General features: G+C 47.9%; 6 protein-coding genes and 1 non-coding gene across 7 annotated transcripts; 4 read left to right on the top strand and 3 right to left on the bottom strand.

The window, feature by feature from the left end:
- Nucleotides 1–10: 10 nt before the first annotated feature.
- Nucleotides 11–4463, bottom strand: B0J16DRAFT_333583 (chitin synthase class II). Its single transcript, XM_046126845.1, has 3 exons — nt 3858–4463; nt 1579–3296; nt 11–1528 (listed from the first exon to the last, which is right to left on the bottom strand). The coding sequence occupies exons 1-3, from the start codon at nt 3998–4000 to the stop codon at nt 363–365; spliced, it is 3027 nt and encodes a 1008-aa protein (XP_045986607.1). The 5' UTR covers nt 4001–4463; the 3' UTR covers nt 11–362.
- Nucleotides 4464–5624: 1161 nt separating this feature from the next.
- On the top strand, nt 5625–5698 carry B0J16DRAFT_t87. The gene has a single exon. It is a non-coding gene; the product is annotated as a tRNA-Val (tRNA).
- A 497-nt stretch (nt 5699–6195) lies between these two features.
- On the top strand, nt 6196–9344 carry B0J16DRAFT_282504 (uncharacterized protein). Its single transcript, XM_046123964.1, has 2 exons — nt 6196–7469; nt 7521–9344. The coding sequence occupies exons 1-2, from the start codon at nt 6291–6293 to the stop codon at nt 9171–9173; spliced, it is 2832 nt and encodes a 943-aa protein (XP_045986606.1). The 5' UTR covers nt 6196–6290; the 3' UTR covers nt 9174–9344.
- A 224-nt stretch (nt 9345–9568) lies between these two features.
- On the top strand, nt 9569–10485 carry B0J16DRAFT_262414 (Extradiol ring-cleavage dioxygenase, class III enzyme, subunit B; the record flags this gene model as incomplete). Its single annotated transcript, XM_046123305.1, has 2 exons — nt 9569–9611; nt 9665–10485. 2 exons carry the CDS (start codon nt 9569–9571, stop codon nt 10483–10485), a joined length of 864 nt encoding a protein of 287 aa, XP_045986605.1.
- A 671-nt stretch (nt 10486–11156) lies between these two features.
- B0J16DRAFT_380584 (class I glutamine amidotransferase-like protein) lies at nt 11157–12066 on the top strand (the record flags this gene model as incomplete). The annotated part of the gene is made up of 2 exons (XM_046131090.1): nt 11157–11478; nt 11534–12066. 2 exons carry the CDS (start codon nt 11157–11159, stop codon nt 12064–12066), a joined length of 855 nt encoding a protein of 284 aa, XP_045986604.1.
- Nucleotides 12067–13948: 1882 nt separating this feature from the next.
- Nucleotides 13949–15812, bottom strand: B0J16DRAFT_333579 (kinase-like domain-containing protein). The gene has a single exon (XM_046126844.1). It carries the CDS (start codon nt 15516–15518, stop codon nt 14067–14069), a length of 1452 nt encoding a protein of 483 aa, XP_045986603.1. The 5' UTR covers nt 15519–15812; the 3' UTR covers nt 13949–14066.
- Nucleotides 15813–18555: 2743 nt separating this feature from the next.
- B0J16DRAFT_316377 (uncharacterized protein) lies at nt 18556–19989 on the bottom strand (the record flags this gene model as incomplete). The annotated part of the gene is made up of 1 exon (XM_046125309.1): nt 18556–19989. One exon carries the CDS (start codon nt 19987–19989, stop codon nt 18556–18558), a length of 1434 nt encoding a protein of 477 aa, XP_045986602.1.
- Between the last annotated feature and the right edge of the window lie 1558 nt (nt 19990–21547).

Below are 21547 nucleotides of genomic sequence, written 5' to 3'. Positions count from 1 at the left end.
AATTTTTGTTTGAGATCTTGCTTTGATTATTCTAATATTCAATCATTTAATCAGGGGTATAGACGTTCCTCCTACTATGTACATAAACCTCGTCTCCAGGAGTGAATTACTTGGTATTCATCAAAGCAGAACCTTGCATGTAAAACATTCGTTTCCTCAGTCATATCCGGTATCATATCCTTTTTCTCAAAAACTCATCTGCTACATCGTAACATTCCCAACTAATAGCTGAGAGTCCATCATTTCCAATACAGATGGATAGTGTCAATACGCCAACCTACGCCAATGCAGATGCCCATTTTCTAAATGCATAACAAAAAAGCACAACGCAAATAGTCAAAACATGAAGATGATGGCGAACATCAACTGCGTAGGTTGCTCCCCACACTGCTCATCTTGTCGTTGACTCTCTCCTTCAAACCACCCATCCATCGGGGAGCCTTGAGAGTCAGACGGACTCGGCCTTCGACTATCATGTTGATCACGTTGAGGATGGCAAAAGTTGTGGAACCGATAGCACGGAAGACGGCGAGGGCGGCGACAGACCAGAGAAGGAAGCGCAGGTAGTAGTTGTCGCCAATACCTCGGGCACTGTAGATCTCAGAGACGGCCATACCGAGGATACCGTTACCGATCATCCATGTGAGTACGAGATAAGTTCGGACACTCTTGTAGTAATCTTCTTGCAGCTGAGAGTCGCTTGGGGGAGGCTCGGGGACTTCAAGGCGATCACGGAGGTTGCGCAGAGCTTCATCGTATCCACTGTCGATATCGAGCTGTTCGCTGGGCATCTCCAGCTCGACGGTCTCACCCTTACCCACAGCACCACCAAGATCGGTCTTCATGACGTTGTCACCCTTGGTACCCCAAGTAACATCGTGAGTATTGCAGAAGGCGTAGACTTGTAGTGTGCAAATATAGCTGGGAAGAAGGATGAAGTACTGTGCGGAAGATGTGATCATATGCCAGGGATCCAGATACAAGATGGACATGACGAAGTACATGCCGATCGTTGATAAGATGGAGACAATCATGTTGGTAAATACGTTCTCGCCCATCGCTATCTCATCGTCTTTAGATGTGAGTTGGCGAATAATGATGTAGAATGTTGCGAACGTCGTGTAAAGCATGATGATACTGTAGATGATCATACTGGCAAGATACAGTTTCCTAGATCCTTGAGGTCGATTACCAAGAGAGAGGATAAACTGGGTCGATATAAGGAGCACACAAGAGTACCGCAAGATGTGGAAGATGATGGTAGAGATGTTATGTCCGAATGGGTCGATTTTCGGATCTGTTAAACCACCTGCAACGAAGTAGAAGGTGAGGTAGAAGTTGGCCAGGGAGAAGAAAGTGAAAAAGAGCTGGATGAACTGATACAAAAACTCCACGTGCAAGAGGATCTTGCGAGCAAAGGTATGGTCTGTGAACCAAATCTGCTTGAAGTGGACTAGCGAGTAAACGGCAGCAAAGAAGGCACCGTTGAGCCATCGACGACGCTGGGAGATGAATTCGGGAACAGTATCTAGGTTTGTTAGTGAGAGAGTTTGGGCTGACTTATAGAAGTTGACTTACCAGGCACATCGGTTTCACCGGTACATCCCTTGACATACTTGAGAACCCATCTCTCGCCACGTTTGGCAACCAACTCCCAACAAAGGATACGATCTTCCGCAAGATACATATTGGCAGTGAAAACATCGGCATGTTGTCCGTGCAGAGTCTCACCCTTGAAGTATTGACTGAGAGGGCCATGGCCAGTCTCGTCGTTCTGGAGCGCGTGGTATCGGTAGGCACTAAGAGCACCAGGCAGGACGGTAATGTAGCCGAAGACAGACTCGAGGGGCTTGTCAAGAATGTTGGACATTTTGTACTCAAAATTTTGAGATGCAACAAGGGGATTAAGCAGGTTGAGACCCATCTTGCCCTTCATAGCCTTGATCTCTCCACATGCGCCAGCGACGTTGGAGTCGGTATCGAAAGCCTTCCACAAGTGGTAGAGCGAAGTACCACTAGGACGAGTACCAACATCAAGCAAAATGCATACATTAGGGTTGAGAGCCTGGCCGAAAGCGTTGAAGAACCAACGATGAGAGTTGAGCTTACGCTGGTTCTTTTCCTTTAGACAGAAAATCATCTGACAAGGAACAATTCCCTTCTCAGCACCCTTGAACTTGAGATCGGAGTCGAGAGAGACTTGAGTGGTGTATTCGTAAACGTGAGCCTGCACAGCACGGTTGTTGACAAAGTTCTTTGCGATACCATGCTGATAGACACCCATAGCAGCGAGAGCGTCCAGAGTACGGGGGTTGATCTTTTCACGACCATCCGAAACAATGCAGACGACGATTTTCTGCCATCCATTCTCACCCCAAGTACGAGATCGCGTACGGGAGCAGAAGTGTGAGATGTTCTTCATAACGGCGTGCATGGTTCGAGTGAAGCCGATCTCATCTTCGTTGTACATGGTGACACAGATGAACAATTCGGTCTCTCGAACTGTCTTGCCAAAGGTTTGTCGTAGGGTGTAGCCTCTTTCGACAAAATCATCGGGATCGCAAGTGACAGCGGTATAACGCATGTGGGTGAATTCGATCTCACTTCGTCGAGGCAAGAAACTGTACAGAATTGTCGGAATCTTACACTCCAACACCAGCTCACCGTTGATGAGCTGAACCTCTTTCCTTGCCATCTGAGGAGCACGAACACCTCTTCGTTCCTGGGCACCGCTTGGAGCAGGGCCATAGTGCTCGACCTTGTCCCAATCATCGGGATCTCCTTCGTGTAGAGTGTCTTGGGACTCCGCAGAAAGGTAGGAGCTGCGGTCAACCGGATGGGGTCGGGCGTCGCTCAGGTCGGATTCAGGTCCGAAGACATCGTCGTCCATAGGATCGTGCAGGGGGATAGAAACAGTCGCGTCGTCAGCAAATGGTGGAACAGGCTGTCTCGAGCTGTGGAAAAGAGGTGCGGGAGGAAGAGGTCGTCGTGGACTTCCGCCGTATCTCGATGAAGGTGTTCCAGGTCTAGGGCTTCCGTTCAAATCGGAAGGCTCGTACATGTCGTGGTTTGGGGGAGGTCTCGAGAGATCGGATCTGGTGAAGTCAGACATACGAGAGGAAGGCGTCCATGGTCGCTGAGGAGAGCCATAATCCTGAGCATCATAGCCACGCGAGTCATAGGACATGTAAGATCCTCCTCCCGGGGGGCCCAATGACGGGGCATCGTCGAAGATGGAACCAGATCTTGATGACCGAACGCTCGGCTGATAGTGGAGGTTTCGAGGACTTCGGATACTGGGAATTTTGTCATGTGAGTCTGCGTTCTTCAAGCGGCTGATGGGGCGAGGAGGAACAGTTGGGTTGGCATCTAAGCCAAGGTGTTGATGTTGTTTGTGGACCCTGCGTCTTTCGCTAATCCCCTCGGGAATCTCTGGTAGATCCGTAGGTAAATCTGCGAAGGCGACATGGATACTGTTTCTGTTCTGGTTCTGCAACTTTGCAGCTGGGCCGCCCTCAACTGGCCTGTTTGGCAACAGGGATTGGGATTCGACCACAGAGCGTGAATATGAAGGAGGATTGGGTGAAGGCTGTTCTTGTTCCTCATTGTGCACTGTCATTTGAGTCTCATCTTGTCGATCAGGTTCAGGCCTATGGGCCCGTTCTCCTGCTTCTGAAGACATGCTGAGATTCGAAGGTGAAGTAAACAATGGGGGAGGGACCTCTACTGGTGGCATGAGGGGAGAAGGTGTTGACTTTGAAGGTGAAGCAGAGGCAGGAGAAATAGGAGAAATAGGGCGTGTAGAGGGTGTCTGAATCTGGTTGTGATTCTGGCTGGGGGATGAAGGTTGTACATACGTCTGAGGTTGAGGGTCGTAGTGCTCCTCGGATGTCAACAGTCTCACAGCAGCGGGACTGTAACCGGTAGGCGTGTGGTGAAGGTCCTCGTCATCGTAAGGCGGGAGGCTGTAGTCTGGTGGGCGCGACATATTCGGGTCCATTGTGAGTGAGAGGCTGGAATGCGGTTGACGGGTAGTTGCTTGCGACGATACGAGCTTGGCTGAACTATCCCGAAGCTGTCAAGCGAAGGATACTTTGCAACTCTACGGCCACTGCCGCTTGAGAGAAGATCCGAATCGCGTAATAGTCGAGCAGCCACGAACGTAGAAACAAACAAACGTTGATGTTGATGGCGTCGTAGTTGAAACTCTGAGTTCAACGAGGCGTTGGTTCTGTGTAAAGTCAATGGTCGGTGTAGGTTTAGTGTCGTCTCTTCTCGCACGACAAAATGTCTCGAGGATAAGAAACAAACAGAAACAATAACGTTCCAGATAAAATCCAGTAAAGAATGAATGATGTTTAATTCTGTCTCCTTTTTTTTTCTGCTTGAGACGTTGTAGTAACACGGACAAAGTCAAAGACAAGACAAGTAAGTAATGGAGCGAGCGGAGCTTTGATGGTGCAAGGTACGGTAAGTGCGGGTGTGGGTATGGGCATGTAAATTTGGTGGGGGAAAGAGCTAAGCTGGCCGACCTAAACAAATTACGTCGTACTGTTGGCATGACAACGCCTTCTTTCGGACATTTGCATCTGACACGGGTAAGCAGGTACAGCCACTGATACAAAGTCTCTCTTTCAATATGGCCCGCATTGTTTCAGTGACTGACTAGGAGATGGAATGGAGATGGAAATGTTAATAGTGGGCGACAGTGGATGATAGTCAATTGCTCGCATTTCTTAAATGGTGGAGGCATAGTATCATCTATTCTACTTTAATTCTACTCAACTACAATCATCAACATCTCTAGATTCTGGATGAATAAACAGTATTCGTTATCACCTGCCAAGTTTGGTACTGTTACATGTACCTGTATCCGTAAGCCTGCTACGATCACCCAGCAACAGGAACTCAGCCTTCCAAATCCATGTAAAGCGCTTAACATTTCCAAGTGGGTACCTACAGAAGATCCAACGGTCTCGATCCCAAGCTCTCCAGATTTGTATTGGTAAATAACAAGCAATCATAGACAAGCACAAACGTTTGCTCCGAGCTCACAAACCTTTGTTCTCTGTCGATTAAGTTTAAAACGCCACAAACAATAACAACACTGATACAAGGCTTTGAACCAAGAACAGGCATAGAACCGGGAAGTTTTGAAGTGGGACTAGGACATGCTATACCCTGAAGCGAAACCCATGCCACGAGGTTGAATCACGATGGCGGAAACAACAACAGGGTGAACGGACCCGGCTATCGTTCTCCCAGCTTTAGTATTGTGATCGCTTATCGTCGTGGTTATGATGGGCATTAGTGATATGGAGTATTGAGGCTTTAGACTCAGTCCTCACCGACTGGACCGGATCAGTTGAGATGCTAACCTGTAGATTATGCTTAAGATGCCTGTGGTCTAGCAGGGTAAAAAAGTAGCCGGGTTGATCAGTTGTGCTGTGGCTGCAAGACCGACCGTCACACTTCTTCTATTCAAGCATGTCATTTGAAGCTTCATTCCGAATCACGATAGACATTGAATCTAAGACAGCGAAGACGCATTCGCATCTTGTAACCTATCCAGACCTTCCATCATATTACCAAACTGCATGTATATACGTCAACAAAAACAGCTTGGTACTGTGGTCTAGTTGGTCATGACATCTCGTTAACACCGAGAAGGTCCCCGGTTCGAGCCCGGGCAGAACCTCACTTTTTGACTTTTTGGTCTCCCGATAATTATCTTATCATCGTATGCAGCATGCAAGACGTAGCTTTCAACCTCAATTGATTTCAAATGTCATACCTAAGCCATGCCTACTGCAGTTTTGTTTATGCTGCTGAAATGAAGAAGTCACTTGGGTAGGTTCGTCCGTTTAGAGCCGCTGCGTTACAGGGCCATTATCTCAAACTCCCGAACTTTACAGTTGGTGGTGATGTTAATCTCAACTCAATAAGTCAGTCACACTGAACCACAAAATCCTGACATTCATCTCCAAGCTCCCATCGTTACCTCGTCAAATATGCTATTGAACAGACAAGTTAAAGCATCACCGCCGGTTAAGAGTCCAAAGGAAGCTCACTTACAAAAGTTCCATGATGCTCTGCCCATTACAGTAGCAGAAAGTGAAATATACAGGGCCCCTGGTCTCTGACTTCCCCGCCATAGATAGCTCGCCATAGCGGAGACCAATCACTGTAAGCTTCCGACTATCCGAGACATCAGGAACTCTCTTATCAACGGGATCTTCATTCCAAAGACTCCCATCTCCTCTTTTCTCTTTCATCATAACTTCTCAGCAATGGATGAGAAGGCTCAACTTCCGCCCTACAGTTCGCTGCCAGCGCCTGTTGGCCAACAGCAACAGCGCAGCAGACGAACGTTACGTCGCTCACGCACCATCAGACTATTTGCTCTAGCATGTCTTGCCTTCATCGTCTTTGCTCAATGGCGACAAATTTCACCAAGAGAGAAAACTACACTTTCAGCTCAGAAGCTAAGTGAGGATCTTGAGACGTGCAAGAAGTTTCGTGTCAAGCCTGAAGACCCTGCTGGTCTAGGACGTGATAAGAATGCTCGTTATATCGATGGTGGAAAACCGACATTGATTAAGAACGCTACTGTCTGGATTGGAGAGCCTGTCAAGGGGACGACCCATGAGGATGCGCGTGCTGGAAAGGGCTGGGAGTGGGTGCAGAGCGATGTCTATCTTGAGAAGGGTCTCATCCAGCGCGTTGAGAAGGACATCAAGACTTCCTCGCTGCCTGACGATACTATCGTATATGAAGCCCATGGCCGTCGCTTAACCAGCGGTATCGTCGATACTCACAGTCACGCTGGCGTTTACCCTTTGCCTTCTCTCGAAGGTAACTCAGATGGAAACGAGATGTCAGACAACATCACACCTTGGGCCCGCGCCATTGACTCTCTCCTTCCCTTGGATCCTCAAATCGAAGTCATTAAATCTGGCGGCGTAACAACATCTCTCATTCTCCCCGGTTCAGGCAACAACATCGGCGGAGAAGCCTACCTGATCAAACACGCCGTTGGCAAAGCTGATGGCCGGCAAGAAATCAGCGCCCAGGACTTACTAGCTGATCCTGATCGCAACTGGCGCTACATGAAGATGGCGTGTGGTGAAAACGCTAAGAGAGTTCACGGCGGTGTTGGAAAGAGACCTTTTAGCCGCATGGGTGAAAGCTATGAGTTCAGACACGCTTTTGAGCGAGCACGAGATTTGATCCAGAAGCAGGATGATTGGTGTGCTAAGGCTGAGAGTCTGGGTGTTGAGAAAATGGATGAGTATCTTCCTGGGGAGATCTTTTGGGAGAGCTTAACTGCTGCGATGAGGGGTCAGGTTCACATTAACACGCATTGTTATACTATTCCTGACCTCGAGGCAATGGTTGATCATACGAATGAGTTCAAGTTTCCCGTCCGGGCTTTCCACCATGCTCATCAGACGTACCTTGTCCCAGAGGTATGTAATACTCACCGGAAATAGGGTGTTCTGTACTGACATGCGTTATAGATTCTGAAGAGGACTTGGGGTGGAAGGGCTCCTGCTTCAGCTCTTTTCGCTGACAACATGTTCTACAAGACTGAAGCATACATCGGGTCTGAATATGCTGGCAAGATCCTCAATGAGAACAACCTGACTGTCGTTTACGTCAGTGACAACCCCGTCATCAATGCGCAGCATGTTCTCTTTGAAGCAGCAAAGGGACATCACTATGGTCTTCCCTACCATGTTGCGATGGCCAGTGTAACTTCTGCGCCCGCTGAGTTGCTCGGTATGGGCAAGCGACTAGGAAAGGTCAAGCCTGGTTTTGACGCCGATGTTGTTGTTTGGGACAGCGATCCTCTTAGTGTCGGCGCAACTCCTGTGCAAGTCTGGATTGACGGTACATCCCAATTTGAAAGCCCTGTCGAGCTATCAAAGCAGGAAGAAGCTACTGCATCCGTCCAAAAGGTTGCTGAGATCGTTGAGGAACCAAGCAAGCTCGACAACGTTCTCTTCACTGGTGTCACCAAGGTGCTTCTCGAAGATGACAAGACATACGAGTCTCTGGAACAGCCCGTCAACGTGGTTATCTCCAAGGGCAAGATTACTTGCGTCGGTAACTGTGACTCTGAGTTCGATGCTGCAGCCGGAACTGGCGCAAAGACCATCGCTCTCAAGAACGGTTACTTGACACGAGCTTTCACAGCTGTCGGTGGTACCTTGGGTCTTAGCGAGATTGATGCTGAGAGTGTGACTAACAATGGACCTAACCCATTGATCTTTTCCAGGGCCATTGACGGTCTTGCTCTTGATTCCAAGAAATTGCATGTTGCAGCTCGCTACGGTGTTACTAGAGCTATCTCAGCACCAGTCTTTGTGGGCGGTGCAACTCACTTCGGCACCAGCGTCGGCTTCTCAACTTCAGCATTGACTAGCATCGAAGAAGGGGCTATTTTCGCTCCTGATTTGGCTGTTCATTACACTCTTGATGTCAATGTCAGGGGCTCAACTAGTTACTCGGCCGCTTTTGGTGGTCTGAGGAATAAGCTACTCGCAGCTGCTACGTCTACGAACCCCGTTGTCAATCCATTTTCTGAGGAAGCATTCCTCAAGAAGGTGGTTATCGGTGAGCGAGTCCTAGCTCTCACCATCAACAGCGCAGATGGAATCGCAACAGCTCTTCGAATCAAGTCCGAGATCGAGGGTTTGCTCGAAACCTCCAACGTAGCCCAGCGTCTCAAGGTGGCTATTATTGGTGGCGCAGAATCCTACATGGTCGCCAAAGAACTTGGACAAGCCGGCGTCGGCGTCATTCTCTCGCCCCTTCAATCTATTGGCGATAGCTGGGACTCACGCCGCGTACTTACTGGTGCACCACTCACAAACGGTACTGTCATTGATGCGCTGCTCGATGCTAACGTGACTGTGGGCATTGGACTGCACGAGGACTGGGAGTTGCGTGATCTTGGATTTGCAGCTGGAACGGCTTACAAGAACGGTGGTGGACGTTTAGGTGAGAAGGAGGCGATCAGTCTTGTTAGTAGCAATATCTACAAGATTCTTGGAGCGGATGAGAAGGATATGGGACATTTTATGGTTACAGAGGGAAGTCCTCTTGAGATTGGATCGAGACTTAAGGCTGTTGGACATGGAAGGGACCAGGTATCTGTGTTTATCTAGTCATATGTATCTCGGATATATCTCATGATCCGGAAATATCTTTAATATTCTCCCTCCCTCTAAGAGTATCATGACATGACATGACATGGTATGGATATCGGAAAGTCGGAAAACGGCAGATTACAAATTGCGGCGCGGGAGACAAGTGGAGCTTCGCGCGCGGGTAATGACCAAGATCGGTTCTATTGGTTAGAAATGAGATGATTCTTCGGAAGTTGACAGCGGGTAGCGGAAACTGCTCCACAAGCCATGATGGCTCCTTATCATGACTGTCGAGGATAAATATAAATACCTAAAGGGTCCCCGCCATGATGAGAAGACTGTAGAATAACCTATTCATGTTGAGGTACACACCAACATTATTCAAGCACTTCTTTCCTCAGATACATACAACAATGTCTAAACTCGCTCCTGTAATTGCCCTCTCTCATGGCGGTGGTAAGTCACTTACACTATATCTTATCAATCATGGCCAAAACTAACATCACCAGGTCCTATGCCCATCCTAGGTGACCCCGGACATAAAGAAATCATCTACTCCCTCAAGAACCGCGTTCCTAAGATCCTCAAGCTCGGCACACCAGATCAACCCCGAGCCATTATCCTGGTTACAGCTCACTGGTCCACCGACAAACCCACCATCTCCTCAGGCGCATCTCATAAGCTCCTCTACGATTACTACGGTTTCCCCAAAGAGACTTATGCGCTTAAATATCCTGCGCCAGGACATCCCGAGATTGCGAATGAGGTTGCCGAAGCGCTAAAGGAAGAGGGTCTCACACCCGAACTTGATGAAGAGCGTGGCTGGGATCATGGCGTGTTTGTTCCACTCCTCCTTGTCAACCCCAAAGCCGACATCCCCATAGTCCAAGTCTCTGTCTTAGAGTCTGAAGATCCGGAACAACACCTCCGCATGGGATCAGCCCTCGCCAAACTTCGATCTCAAAACATTGCCGTCATCGGCTCCGGTTTCGCAAGCTTCCACAACATTCGCGCCATGATGGCGCTCGGTGTTTCGGGACCTGAAGAACAGAAACAATTCAGAGGTTTATCTGATCAATGGAGCCGTGCACTATCTGACGCGACATTGAAGAAGGATAAAGACGAAAGATGGAAGGCGCTCAAGGGCTGGAGGAAGTTTCCACATGCGAATATGATGCATCCGTCGGGAGGAGGGGAGCATTTTATGCCATTGCTTGTATGTGCGGGGGCGGCGATGGATGGGGAGGAGACTATGAAGTATAGTGATGAGTATGTTGGGGTGGAGATTACTACATTTTACTGGGGATCCGAAGAGGTTAGCAAGTTGTAAATTAACTATTGTCTCTAATTTAGTTAGCATGTTTATCGATTATGGTTGTGAATATGCTTCTTTTTTGTCCAATGTCATGCCAAGTGGTGGGTTACGTTGCAACCCCCTCCATCCGATTCATCCTCTCAATTGGTAAATCCATTTCCCTCCCATTGGGGCAATTGGCATCCATTAACTTGCACATCCTTGTTTAGGTCCCCTGATTTACAGGAACATGTACTGGTTTTCACTAACAAACCCTCAGAAATGGCGAATTCTCAACCCACTCATTTCTTGACCCGCTGCCGTCATCATCATCTTGGCATTTCGAGTCAACTTTGAGTCAACTTGGAGCAAAGTACCCGTAATAGAAAACTTCGCTGACGTCAAATTTGATCCCAAAAGGTTTCGCCAAGATCCAATGAAGAACCTGCATATGCAATGCAATCCCTGCTTCTACTTGTCGTGCCTCTAAACAGTTTACCTATTAGAATATTGTAAAAAGTCAAAAGATGATCAGAACTGGTATTCGCTCTTGCCGTTTAAATAGATCACTGGTTGCCTCGCAGCTTCCTTGTTTCGCTGCAACTGCAACTACAACACCTTCCAGAACTTACACCTCTTGCCGCGCAATTACTCCCTTGCCTTTTCTTTCACCAACACCAAAGAAATTCTACACAACTGCCAACAGCATGGGTCAACACTACAAGCCCACAATCGACTCTCACGTCGTCAAGATCTTTGTTCTTGAGACTGATACTCCTCATCCTGATACCCAGTACGAGCGTGGTTCTTTCGGTCAGATTCTACACAATCATTTCTCGCACGCGGGTAAGAACCATCATCCTCCTGTAGGCGTCGAGACTGAACAGGTCTTCGTCGTCACGGAAGAAGGTGGACGTATTCCCAAAGTTGAGGAATTTGACGGCTATGATGGATTGCTCATTACAGGAAGCATGTATGACGCGCATGGCGACAACCAGTGGATTCACGATTTAATGGACATGTTGAAGCGTAAATACCAACATCAATTCAAGTCCAAGAGAACCAATGCTAATTCATTTGTTAGAACTATGGACAAAGCGTCCTGATTTCCACTTCACGGGTGTTTGCTTCGGTCACCAACTCCTCAATCGCCTGCTAGGCGGCAAGGTTGGTCCTTCGCCTTCACAAGACTGGGAGCTAGGCCACAACGCCATTACCCTCTCACCCATCGGCAAGCGCCTTTTCCGAACCCGCGAGGACAATGTCTACCTTCACCAAATGCATCAAGACCAAGTTCTCGAGGCCCCGACTCTCGAGTCAGCCAAGGGTCTCCTACCGGAAGACACAGACATCCACGTTTGGGGTAAGAGCGAACACACCGCTATCCAAGGCGTGTACATTCCCAACAGGCTGTTCACTTCGCAAGCGCATTTGGCTTTTGACGAGGACATGGTCAAGAGACAGATCCAGATGAGAATTGATAGCGGTGGTATCAAGGATCTTGAGCATGCGGATCAAGCTGCTGAGACGGCGGATTTGGAACACGATGGAGATCTGGTTGCTGCGGCGATTCTGAGAATCTTCAAGGATGATGACGATGGTATGCATTGGGATTAAGGTATGGAGGTGGAATCTGTGTTCAACGTAACGGTTTATTCGGAAAATTATTTTAATTGGGATACGACAAAAAGCTTTCTTCCTTGATAACCAATCTCAAAATCATCTGACAGTCTGGTTCAGAAATTAATGTGAATCTTTGCTCTGGAAGCTATTGTAGCTTGTATTCATTGCGAAACTATCGTGCTGACTGCAATATAGAGACATCCGTTGAGTCTGATCACCCAATGTTTTCATGTGGCGACTGCAAAGCAGTGAGGTTAAACCACCTGATGATTAAGACGAAGAATGGCTTTGTGAAGGACGATATCCGCTACTAGCAGAATCTGCTTCCTGTGTAGTCGTGCTCTGCATAATGTCGCTGGCCCTCCAACTTTTTATAACAAAATGTGCGCGGAAAGGAGAGATGTTCCATAGCTCTTTGGTTAACAGCAGCCATGATTTCTTGCATAACCGTGGTCTGGGACACACTGGATATAGTATATAATATAAAGTATTTGACATTATCCGGATTTTGCGTGGCTCTCGAGCGAAGTAAAGGTTGTCTATTCTTCTGTTGGTGTTGAGAGGAAGCAATGTATTGACGCCCCGTCTTGGATGAACTTAATACGAGCAGGCCGCAACCAAATCCATGACTGGTGTTAGTCAATGGCGTTCCTGATCGAGTATACTTGCTTGAGACAAGTTAGATACGTTATTCTTGAGATTGGGGAATACTTGCAGGCTTGATCGCAGGACGTCTGTTCTCTAAGGCGGTAGTCTATCCGTATAGCAGCTGTTAGATGGATCGATTCGCCTGGAACCATAGATCAGCCTGTGATGGTAATCACTGGCCCAGTGCTTGCGTAATTCCGTGTATATATAGTATACATCTCATGTGTTGTTTGAGATGCTTCTCGTATATATGTGTGGGGATTCGGTTATCGTCATATATAACACGAGGTTGTTGATGTATATGTCAACCCTCGTAAGAGTCGTCGAAAAGTGATACAGACCTCCAGGTCCGTCATTCGACCACTCGACCATTCGGATATTCAACATGAATAAGACATGATTCGCTTATTCTTGAACAGGTAGTCTTTCAAGTCAAGTCCTGTTGTGCATATAAATCTTGCCAATAGTCTAGCACGGCCTCCCCAAAACACAATGAAGCTGCTCTCCAAAATGTAGCAGTAGGAAGGCAGATGCAAAAGTCCGTGGCTCTGGTGGCTCGAGTTGAACACGTACTAAGTTGTCGTAGTTGTCGGTTCACCACCTTGGACGCGGGACTTGGTGGTGCTTGACCACAGAGCAGAGCGTGCCAGACTTTCTTGGTTACTGTCCAACATGGTCAACGAGTCCCTAGACACAGCATAACAGTTTTTGAGTCAGTGACTGGTGCATGGCTGTATAATATATAGAGCCCCTCTTGAGACATGTATTCTCGGTTGCTTTGTTCTCGCGATCGGCATATGATAGTGCCATCGCCAGATGTGGATGTATATGAACATAAAAGCTCAGGATATCGCCTTGGAGAATCGTGTGGCTGCCATTCCCACCAAGCAGATACTTCGTAGCGTTGGTGGCCGAGTCCTTGTAGTATACGATATAGATAAAGATAGAAAAGATGAGGTGATGAGAGACGGAAAAGCAAAGAAATACTGGAGTATCTATAGTTTAGAGTTGGTTAGCTTAATTGTCAACAGATTTCCTCGGCTGTCTTTGTATTGCTTGATGCTATCAAGCACCACTCAGTTGGGCATGGATACAGCTTCATGATTGTCTGCTTGCACATAGCTTTCTAGCAGGTATCTCAGGACAACAAGACACAATCATGGATAAAGTATTAATGAAACAAAAGACAACACATGACAAACACAATAGTCTTCAGAAACTTGCAAACCAGGCATCACATTGAGCAACAAGCAGTAAATAAGTCATATATCATAAATTACTATTCTTAAACCAAAACACCTTTTTTGCCCGCCCAAACTCGCTAAATTCACAAATCCCAAACAATATCATACGAGCTTCTTCAACTCGGGCAAAGCCCACTGCTTCATCCACTTGCACTCCAACAGCTCCTTCGCTGTAACACGGTCTTCAGGTCGGAATGTCATAATACTCTTCATCATATCGATGAACGCAGCCTTTTCGTCCTTGGACATGGGCTTCATGTTGCTTTCTTTACGGGACTTTTGGATGCATCGCTCAAAGCGGGTTTCCCAGGTGTTGCCATTTGGCTTTTGCAGTGAGTTGATGTTTTCTACTACGTCTTCGACCCAGTATTGTGAAGGCTTGGAGCCATATGCTGACCATTCTTCTGGGATTTCGCCGAGAAGATCAATTTGGTCTTGAAGAATGTCATCTTCTGAGAGGGTCCAGGCGTCGAAGAGGGGTTGTTGGCCTACGACGTTCCAAAGGAGACAGCCTAGACTCCAGATATCGGAGCTAAAAGAAAGAGACTGGCATACATCAGGGAACTGCGTCTCAGGAGCGCGGTACCGGATGGGTGCGTTGGAATATTGTCGCTTTTCTTGGCTAGGGAGATAAGACTCTCCAAAGTCACCAAGAAGAATCTTTGCATCTGCAAGAGCGACATCCTCACTCTTTTGACCCAACCATATTGGCAGCACAGCATTACGCGGTGCGTTGTCATCAAGGGGAAGACCGTCAAGTCTTGTAACAGGGACTGTAGTAGGATGACTATGTCTTTCATGCAGTTGATCCGGGGATAGATTTCTGATTCGCTCGGGGAGTTGCAGCAGGATGTTATCAAGGTGGAGGTCACCGTGCACCACACCGCCTTGATGAAGATAGGCCACGGATTGAACAACCTGTGCGGCAATAGCTCGGGCCGTCCGTGGTTGAAACAGTCTTGAGAACGATGCATCCTTTGCAAGTCTCAGCGACATCATAGCCGGGTCATTAACCAAGCATGTATGTCTTCCATTCGGTCCATCAAAGTGGAAGTTATCCGTGACATGACGAATAAGATTCCTCGCAGGATGATTCTTGCCAGCTTTTGTCTCAAGCTGATTCAGAACATCAACCTCTGTAGAATCCTCCCCAAAGTCAGCGAGCACAATCTTCAATGCGGCATATTTCTGTTTCAAAATATCCCACGAGAGCCAGACGGTAGAATAACCCCCATGGCCAAGCTTATTGAGAATAAGATAGCGATCCTTGATAGTTTCACCTAGTGCAACAGGATGAAACCCGCCATGACAATACTGTTCGAGGTTCTCGACATGTTCGATGTAGTTGTAGTTGTAGCCCATGTTGATGAGTCGAGTATTGTGGTCGTCCATTACCATAGGCGGTGGAGCTTGGGTCGTTTGGGCGGTGACGGTGGCTAAGCCGCGAGAAGCAGCTTTTGAGATGATGCCATTGAAGCGAAAGGATCTCTTTTTCGCTCCAGAGATTAGAGTGAGGGAAGGTCGCCGTAGCGATTTGAGACTGCAAGTAGCCATTTTCTTTTTGGTGGTGCGGTAGGTTATCGTCTTTGTCTTCTTTCGGTGAAGGTATTTCTTGTTTCCATTAGTGGTTTTGAGGATTGGGCCATTCCGGTATGTTTAGCGAAGGTATATGCGTAAGCGATATAGGTATAAGTATAGTGTAAGTGTAAGTGTCGATGGTATTTAATTCATTATAGGATTGAGTGATTGAATTGAATTGATATAGAAAAGTAGAGAAATAGAAGAGGAAGAGTCGAGGTTTATGAGTAACATGGAGAAGCCGAAATCCGGGGTAAGAAGAGCTAAGTGTTACTCATAGATACTGGAGCTTAACTATGGAGTCGGTTGGTCTCAGACTATCCACTTCCCTTGAGCCGGAAACCACCCATCCATCCAGGTGACCCCCTAGCCTCAGGCACCGTTTCGGACATGTTCCGAGTAATAAATGCCCTGGAATAAACAACAGCTGCATGATAATCATAGTGTATCCGTAGCTTCCCCAGGATTCCTTGTAATGAATCCAATCCCGCGGGAGTTGACGGGACCTGAAGCCACCGTATCGTATCCTACTGTTATCTTATTCGGTGGATCATCCACGGTTGGAATCGGGCAAGTTTAGTCGACAAGCTAGAAAATTTTCAAAAGTCTTGTGATTTACTCCTGAGCAATGACCTTGATGTCTCTATAGAAACAAAAGAAACAAGAACAGTGACAGAAATGACAGAAACCGAAACAGGGTACAATTGATGACTGCGGAATGTCTTATCTCGGGTACTCTTTTCGAAAGAATGACTCTTATCTTGTGCCTGATAATGATGCCGGTTACGGCCCGTCAATCACAAGGAGCTATTTGAGGATCCACACTCCTGATCAAGTAAACACCAACTGCCAGAATCCGGGGTAACTTATCGAGAGACATTCTTATCAAGAGCTTGGCATCAACATGTACTTCTTATCTCTGATGATCCTACATACTATGGTCATGTTATACTGCCAAGTTCTAGCTTCTATACGACCCTAGGGACTTCGGATTGTGATCATACAACAAAAGAGCATCATCGTCTCTCATGAACTTCGTCATGATGTACACAGACTGATCATGCAATTGGATCCCGGATGGGTAACAGAAGAATTGTCTTCTAAGGCTTGGGGCGCCAACATAAAGTCTAGTAGCCTAAGTTCTTTTCTAGGCTCACACAATGTGACCAGGTTATTTCGTCTTTTTTATGCTCTCGGCGGCCAGTTCTGATGACACCCTGACCGACCCTAAATCGTCACCTCGACTTTCTGAAAAACATGACGAAGCACAATTCTTACGTAGCATTACATCTCTTGTATTTCTTGATCAAGAACATAACAAACCGTACTCCACTGGAGATCTCTCGGTGTGCTTCGGAAAATAGCACTAGAATCCACTCGTTCTAGAATGCCAATGGCACCTTAAAGCTGGGCATGCATAAGAAATCTCCCGTCTCGCGTAATAATCCATGTTTGGGTCGCTGATACAGCCAGAAGATCTTGCATTGAGTCCAACAGCTTCATATGAATCTGCTTTCTCACTACCTATGCGTTGGAACGGGGAAGCTTCTCTATCAGATGAGGGTTTAGGACCATGGTTTCTTCTCCTTCATGTCTCTGAGGTCGGAGTACGCGATGCGTACAATGGTCACGTCGACAAAACTCGGTCGGTACCCTTCTCCCAGGTAAAATGAGCACAGATCAACCATCATCAAGATAGTCGGCCACCTCCTCATAGCACGTGTCCAACCTCGATCGATTCGTGGAACAATCCAAGATATCTATACACCGAATCTCCTTCTTCAACCCCGGCCATCGCGAAAACTTGTGCAATTTAAAACCCATCACCGTACTACTCCCCAAAACACCGATCACGAGATCGGCATCTCTTCAACCTTCTATATTGAAACACTCTCTGCACGCCCCTACGGAGATATATGTCCAAGTGGGCATTCTATTTCTGAACATACACTACGGCAGTGAGTGATCCATGCGCATGCAAAGTGGGAAAGCTTATCGGATCGAATATCCGGAGCCGCACGCTATTACCGGCAATGCATATCTTGTTCGACAACATCTCTAATGGGCTGGTACACTTCTCCTTAGATCAAATACTAGATCCGGGCGATCGCATCAAGTGACACTGCGAAGTTGTTGTTTTGTAGGACCTGCATCGCGTGATGTTGCACCACCACATTATTATCAAGTACCAACACCACATGAAGGCGCCGTACGAATTTCCATATATGGCTGGGTGCTTGTTACACAGTCTAGATTGACCTTCCCCGCTCGCGAATACCCCAGCCTTGACTGCTTATCGGACGGCCATGTTGTGTTAGGCTGTTATGCTTAGGGCATCAGTTCCTTAACCCAGACACCTGATGCTTGGCTACATCTTTGACAGAGAGAGGAAGAAACATGTTATGATGACGGAGTTTGAAGTGCGTTATCGACGTTCACAAATTGAAGGTTAGAATAAACTGGGCTGGCCTGTCATAAGTTGGGTTAGTAGACCGGGGCCCAGAAGTTGCGTCAGATCATGATGATGTTACACAATCATCATACGATACATCAAACTCAGTCTTGTGATGACAACATTAAGCAAGAGATCACGAAAAGTTCAGATTTGAGAGTTGAATAGTTCATTATTAGATGTCTTTTTTCGAGCCTGCTTCTTGAGCGGCCGGCATTCATTCATAACTAAATACAGAAGCTTTGAAAGCTGTACAACACATTAGGGCTCTTCTGTCCCTTTCTTTCATCTTCAATTCATTTGTAACTTTTTGTACTCCAAAACTCCAATCCAATCCAAAAGGTCATTTCCCATATGTGCTGTATTCCCTTTCTTCTTTGTAGAAAACAAAAATTGTAGTAGTATAAGTGGAAGCAACTGTAGTCTTCCTTTCAACGCTTCTGGGGTATCTTCTTTTGTGCAAATCGGATCGCCGCGTGTCTCATGCAGTTGGTGGCAAAGAAAATCAATCGCAAATATTAAACAAGAAAGCAAAGTCGTTCATCTGATTAGACTGTAGGATCATTGTCCTTCATCTTCTGAGAGAACAAGAGGGGAGTTTGAAAGGCTGCTGAGTCGGTGGGCGTCGATGTGCTCGAGGCTGTCGTATTGGATGGGAGACTCGATAGCAGGGTAGGCAGGAGGGCTAGGAGGCACGTCTTGGTAGACGGGAGGAGCCTCGTTGTCCCAGCTGACACCCATACCAGCGTGAGCAGTCATGACAACACCGTAGTGCATACGGAGAATGCGGCCAGTGCCAGTCTGGGTAGCCAATTGGGGCTTGCCCTCAGGAGCATATTCTCGAGAGACAACAAGCTCAATAAGAAGAGAGTGTGTCACCTCAATACCTTCCAGAGACTTGGTATCACAAGCGTACTTGAGCTCCTTGGTGTGAGACTTGTACTGGTTGGCGAAGTAGTCGAATTCCAACTCAACATTGCCATCAGTGCCAGTGAAGTCAGACTTCCAGCCATCGTGGAGGTGCTTCTCGCCCAGAACACGGACCTCTTGGCGAGGAAGGCTCTTCTTCTCAGTATCTTGGGTAGCAGCTGGAGCGTGTCGCTCGCAAGCAGGGGCCTGAGACTTGATAGTCTCCTCGAGTCTCCAGGTAACCTTCTTAAGTCGCCAGAAGTCAATAGTCTTGGCCTTCTCGTTGCGGCTCATAAGGCCATCCAGTCGCAGGCTGACGGTGTTGGTGCCGGTGGGGTGGATAATGTTGTTGTAGTGAGCGCTGGCCTTGATGTTGGTGGGAGGGAAGACGCGGACAGAGTGGTGAGGAATTTCGTTTTCGGGGAGAGATCGCTTCACAGGGACAGTTCGCTCGAATCGGATAGGTGTGACAGAGCCGCTGGAGGAGTGAACGCTCTTTGTCACGTAGGCATCGGCCTTGAACTCATATGAAATAGCAACAACGGGAGTATCCATGGTAGCGGGAAGGTGGCCATCGAGGAGGATGGAGAAAGGGAACGCGTGACGACCTTTTCGGAGAGTGGTAGGCTGGGCCAGGAATTGCCAGCTCTTGAGCTCGGTGTACTGGTTTTGACAGTCTGTGCAGTGGCTCTGGTAGGGCCTCTTCTGGATAACGTGGAGCTTGAGGGAAGCAGCAAAACTTCCGACCTCAACAATCTCGTCCTTGACATCCAAAAACATCTGTCCAGTGATGAGAGCACCAGTGCTCTCCTCGGTGTTGCCGTGGAAGACTACTGGTGGGCTCTCGATGCTCCAGTCGATGGAAACATCCGAGGGGTGATCCTTGTGGGACTTGCCGAAAGGCAGCGAAATGCGGTGATGCTTCTTAACAGCATCAGCGAGTTCAGCCATCTTGACAGCGTGGATTTGAGGACGGTCCTCGCCGTCTGATGTGTAGGGGCTGCTTGTTCGTGATCGAGCAACCTTCTTGATCTGAGCGATGTTGCCCGATGAGGTGCGAATGAAGTTAGCCACGCGGTGGGGCATGGCTGCGGTCATGAGCGATACTTTTGTAAGACGCTCTTCTATACGGATTTAGATGGTGGGGGTTGGCGGCTAAAATAGCACACGGCGTGAACGAGTTTTCGCAAAAACTCTTCAGTGTGATGTAATGCCGGGAATAACTGTCGACGCCCGTAGTGGTGTAATAAGGCGGGAGATGGCCAGGGACAACAAGGTCTTCTGACTCAATCAATGTTGCGGAGGGCGTAGATGAAAAGTCGGTAATGACGATCGATGGCGCTGAAGTAGACTCAAGCCTGTTCCGAGATGGTGGGAAGAATTTGAGTGCCGGCTGTACCAGTCTATTTTCTTTTCCTCGAAATCTTTCGAAAAGTGACGAGCGAGCGACTGGGATATCAATTGGTCTGAATGGTCTTCTAGAAATCCAAATTGAACCGTTGATCGTAGTCGCTGGTGTTTCGTTTGTGTATAAGTGGTAGGCAGGTAACTTTTTTATAAGTCGTTGTTGGCTGGGGACTAACTTTAGTCAAGTGTTGTCGACCCTGAATATATGTGAGTAAGTCTGGGGAACTTGTAATAAGCCAAGATGAGTATGGGGAAGATATGGAGAGTCCTTTCGAGTGGGAAGATCGAGGGCATCACCAAGACTAAATATCTGGACTCAGACTCTTCGACTCATGCTCCGTTCCTGGGGGAAACGATGTGTCATAGCCCATGATGCCCTGCTATGGCGAGCTTGTTAAGTGGCGCCTTTGTGGACATGCACTGACAGGCGGCTCCCGCCTGACTCTCACAGTTCTGCTCGCGCCCTGGAAGCCCTGCAACCCCTTTGGGCGTGTGGGTTATGGTTGGGTCCTGGGCCTGGAGACCGCCGAAGGGCGTGGGACCAGCAAGGTGGGCTTCTATGACCGGACCCTCCAGCCAGAACATATGCACAGTCTGCACTTAACCCTGGCACAGTCCTTATGTATGCTGCGGTTGGCCAAGACCAGTTTTCACGAACGGTAAGCTCCATCAGCCAATGCTCAGTTGGCACGATCCAACGTTTCTGATCTGATGTCCATCAGGGACAAAGCACAGTGTATCATAGCGCAATACCTTGTGGGTCAATAGAAGGCATGTTGGATCTCGCGGACTGCGATCGTGGATCGTGGGACCAGGTTCAGTCCCCATGGGTGGAATAGACAGTGACGGATTTTTTTCATCAGAGGAGTAACCGACGCTGCCCGGCTGTGGCCGGCGGAGAATTCCAAAAGACAGTCGGTTCTTGAGAGCTCTTGAAATGAAGCATTGGAAGCAGGTTTGATGGTGTTGATGTGCTAGCTGGTTCGATCATGAGTGTAACTTGATGCAGATTCCAGATTGTTTCCTCGGACATGCATATCCTCCTGATCTGTCTCGGCTATGCTACCGCTGACTCTTGCACTGAAAACCAGACGGGCCAAGTCTCCGAGGGCGCATCTTTTTTTCTAGACGCACACTAGCCTTTGAATTTCTCAGTGAGAGAGCATCGGCGTAGTGAACCGAAGGCCGGCCCGGTAAGCCACAGGGTTGACCAAGGGGGGACCCTTTTGATCTCAAC

Source organism: Fusarium flagelliforme (genome assembly GCF_020744385.1).
Source record: "Fusarium flagelliforme strain FIESC 12 MPI-CAGE-AA-0113 chromosome Unknown B0J16scaffold_2, whole genome shotgun sequence".
Classification (NCBI taxonomy): domain Eukaryota; kingdom Fungi; phylum Ascomycota; class Sordariomycetes; order Hypocreales; family Nectriaceae; genus Fusarium; species Fusarium flagelliforme.
The sequence above is the reverse complement of the archived record's forward strand: the minus strand, read 5'-3'. Positions and strand labels throughout refer to the sequence as shown.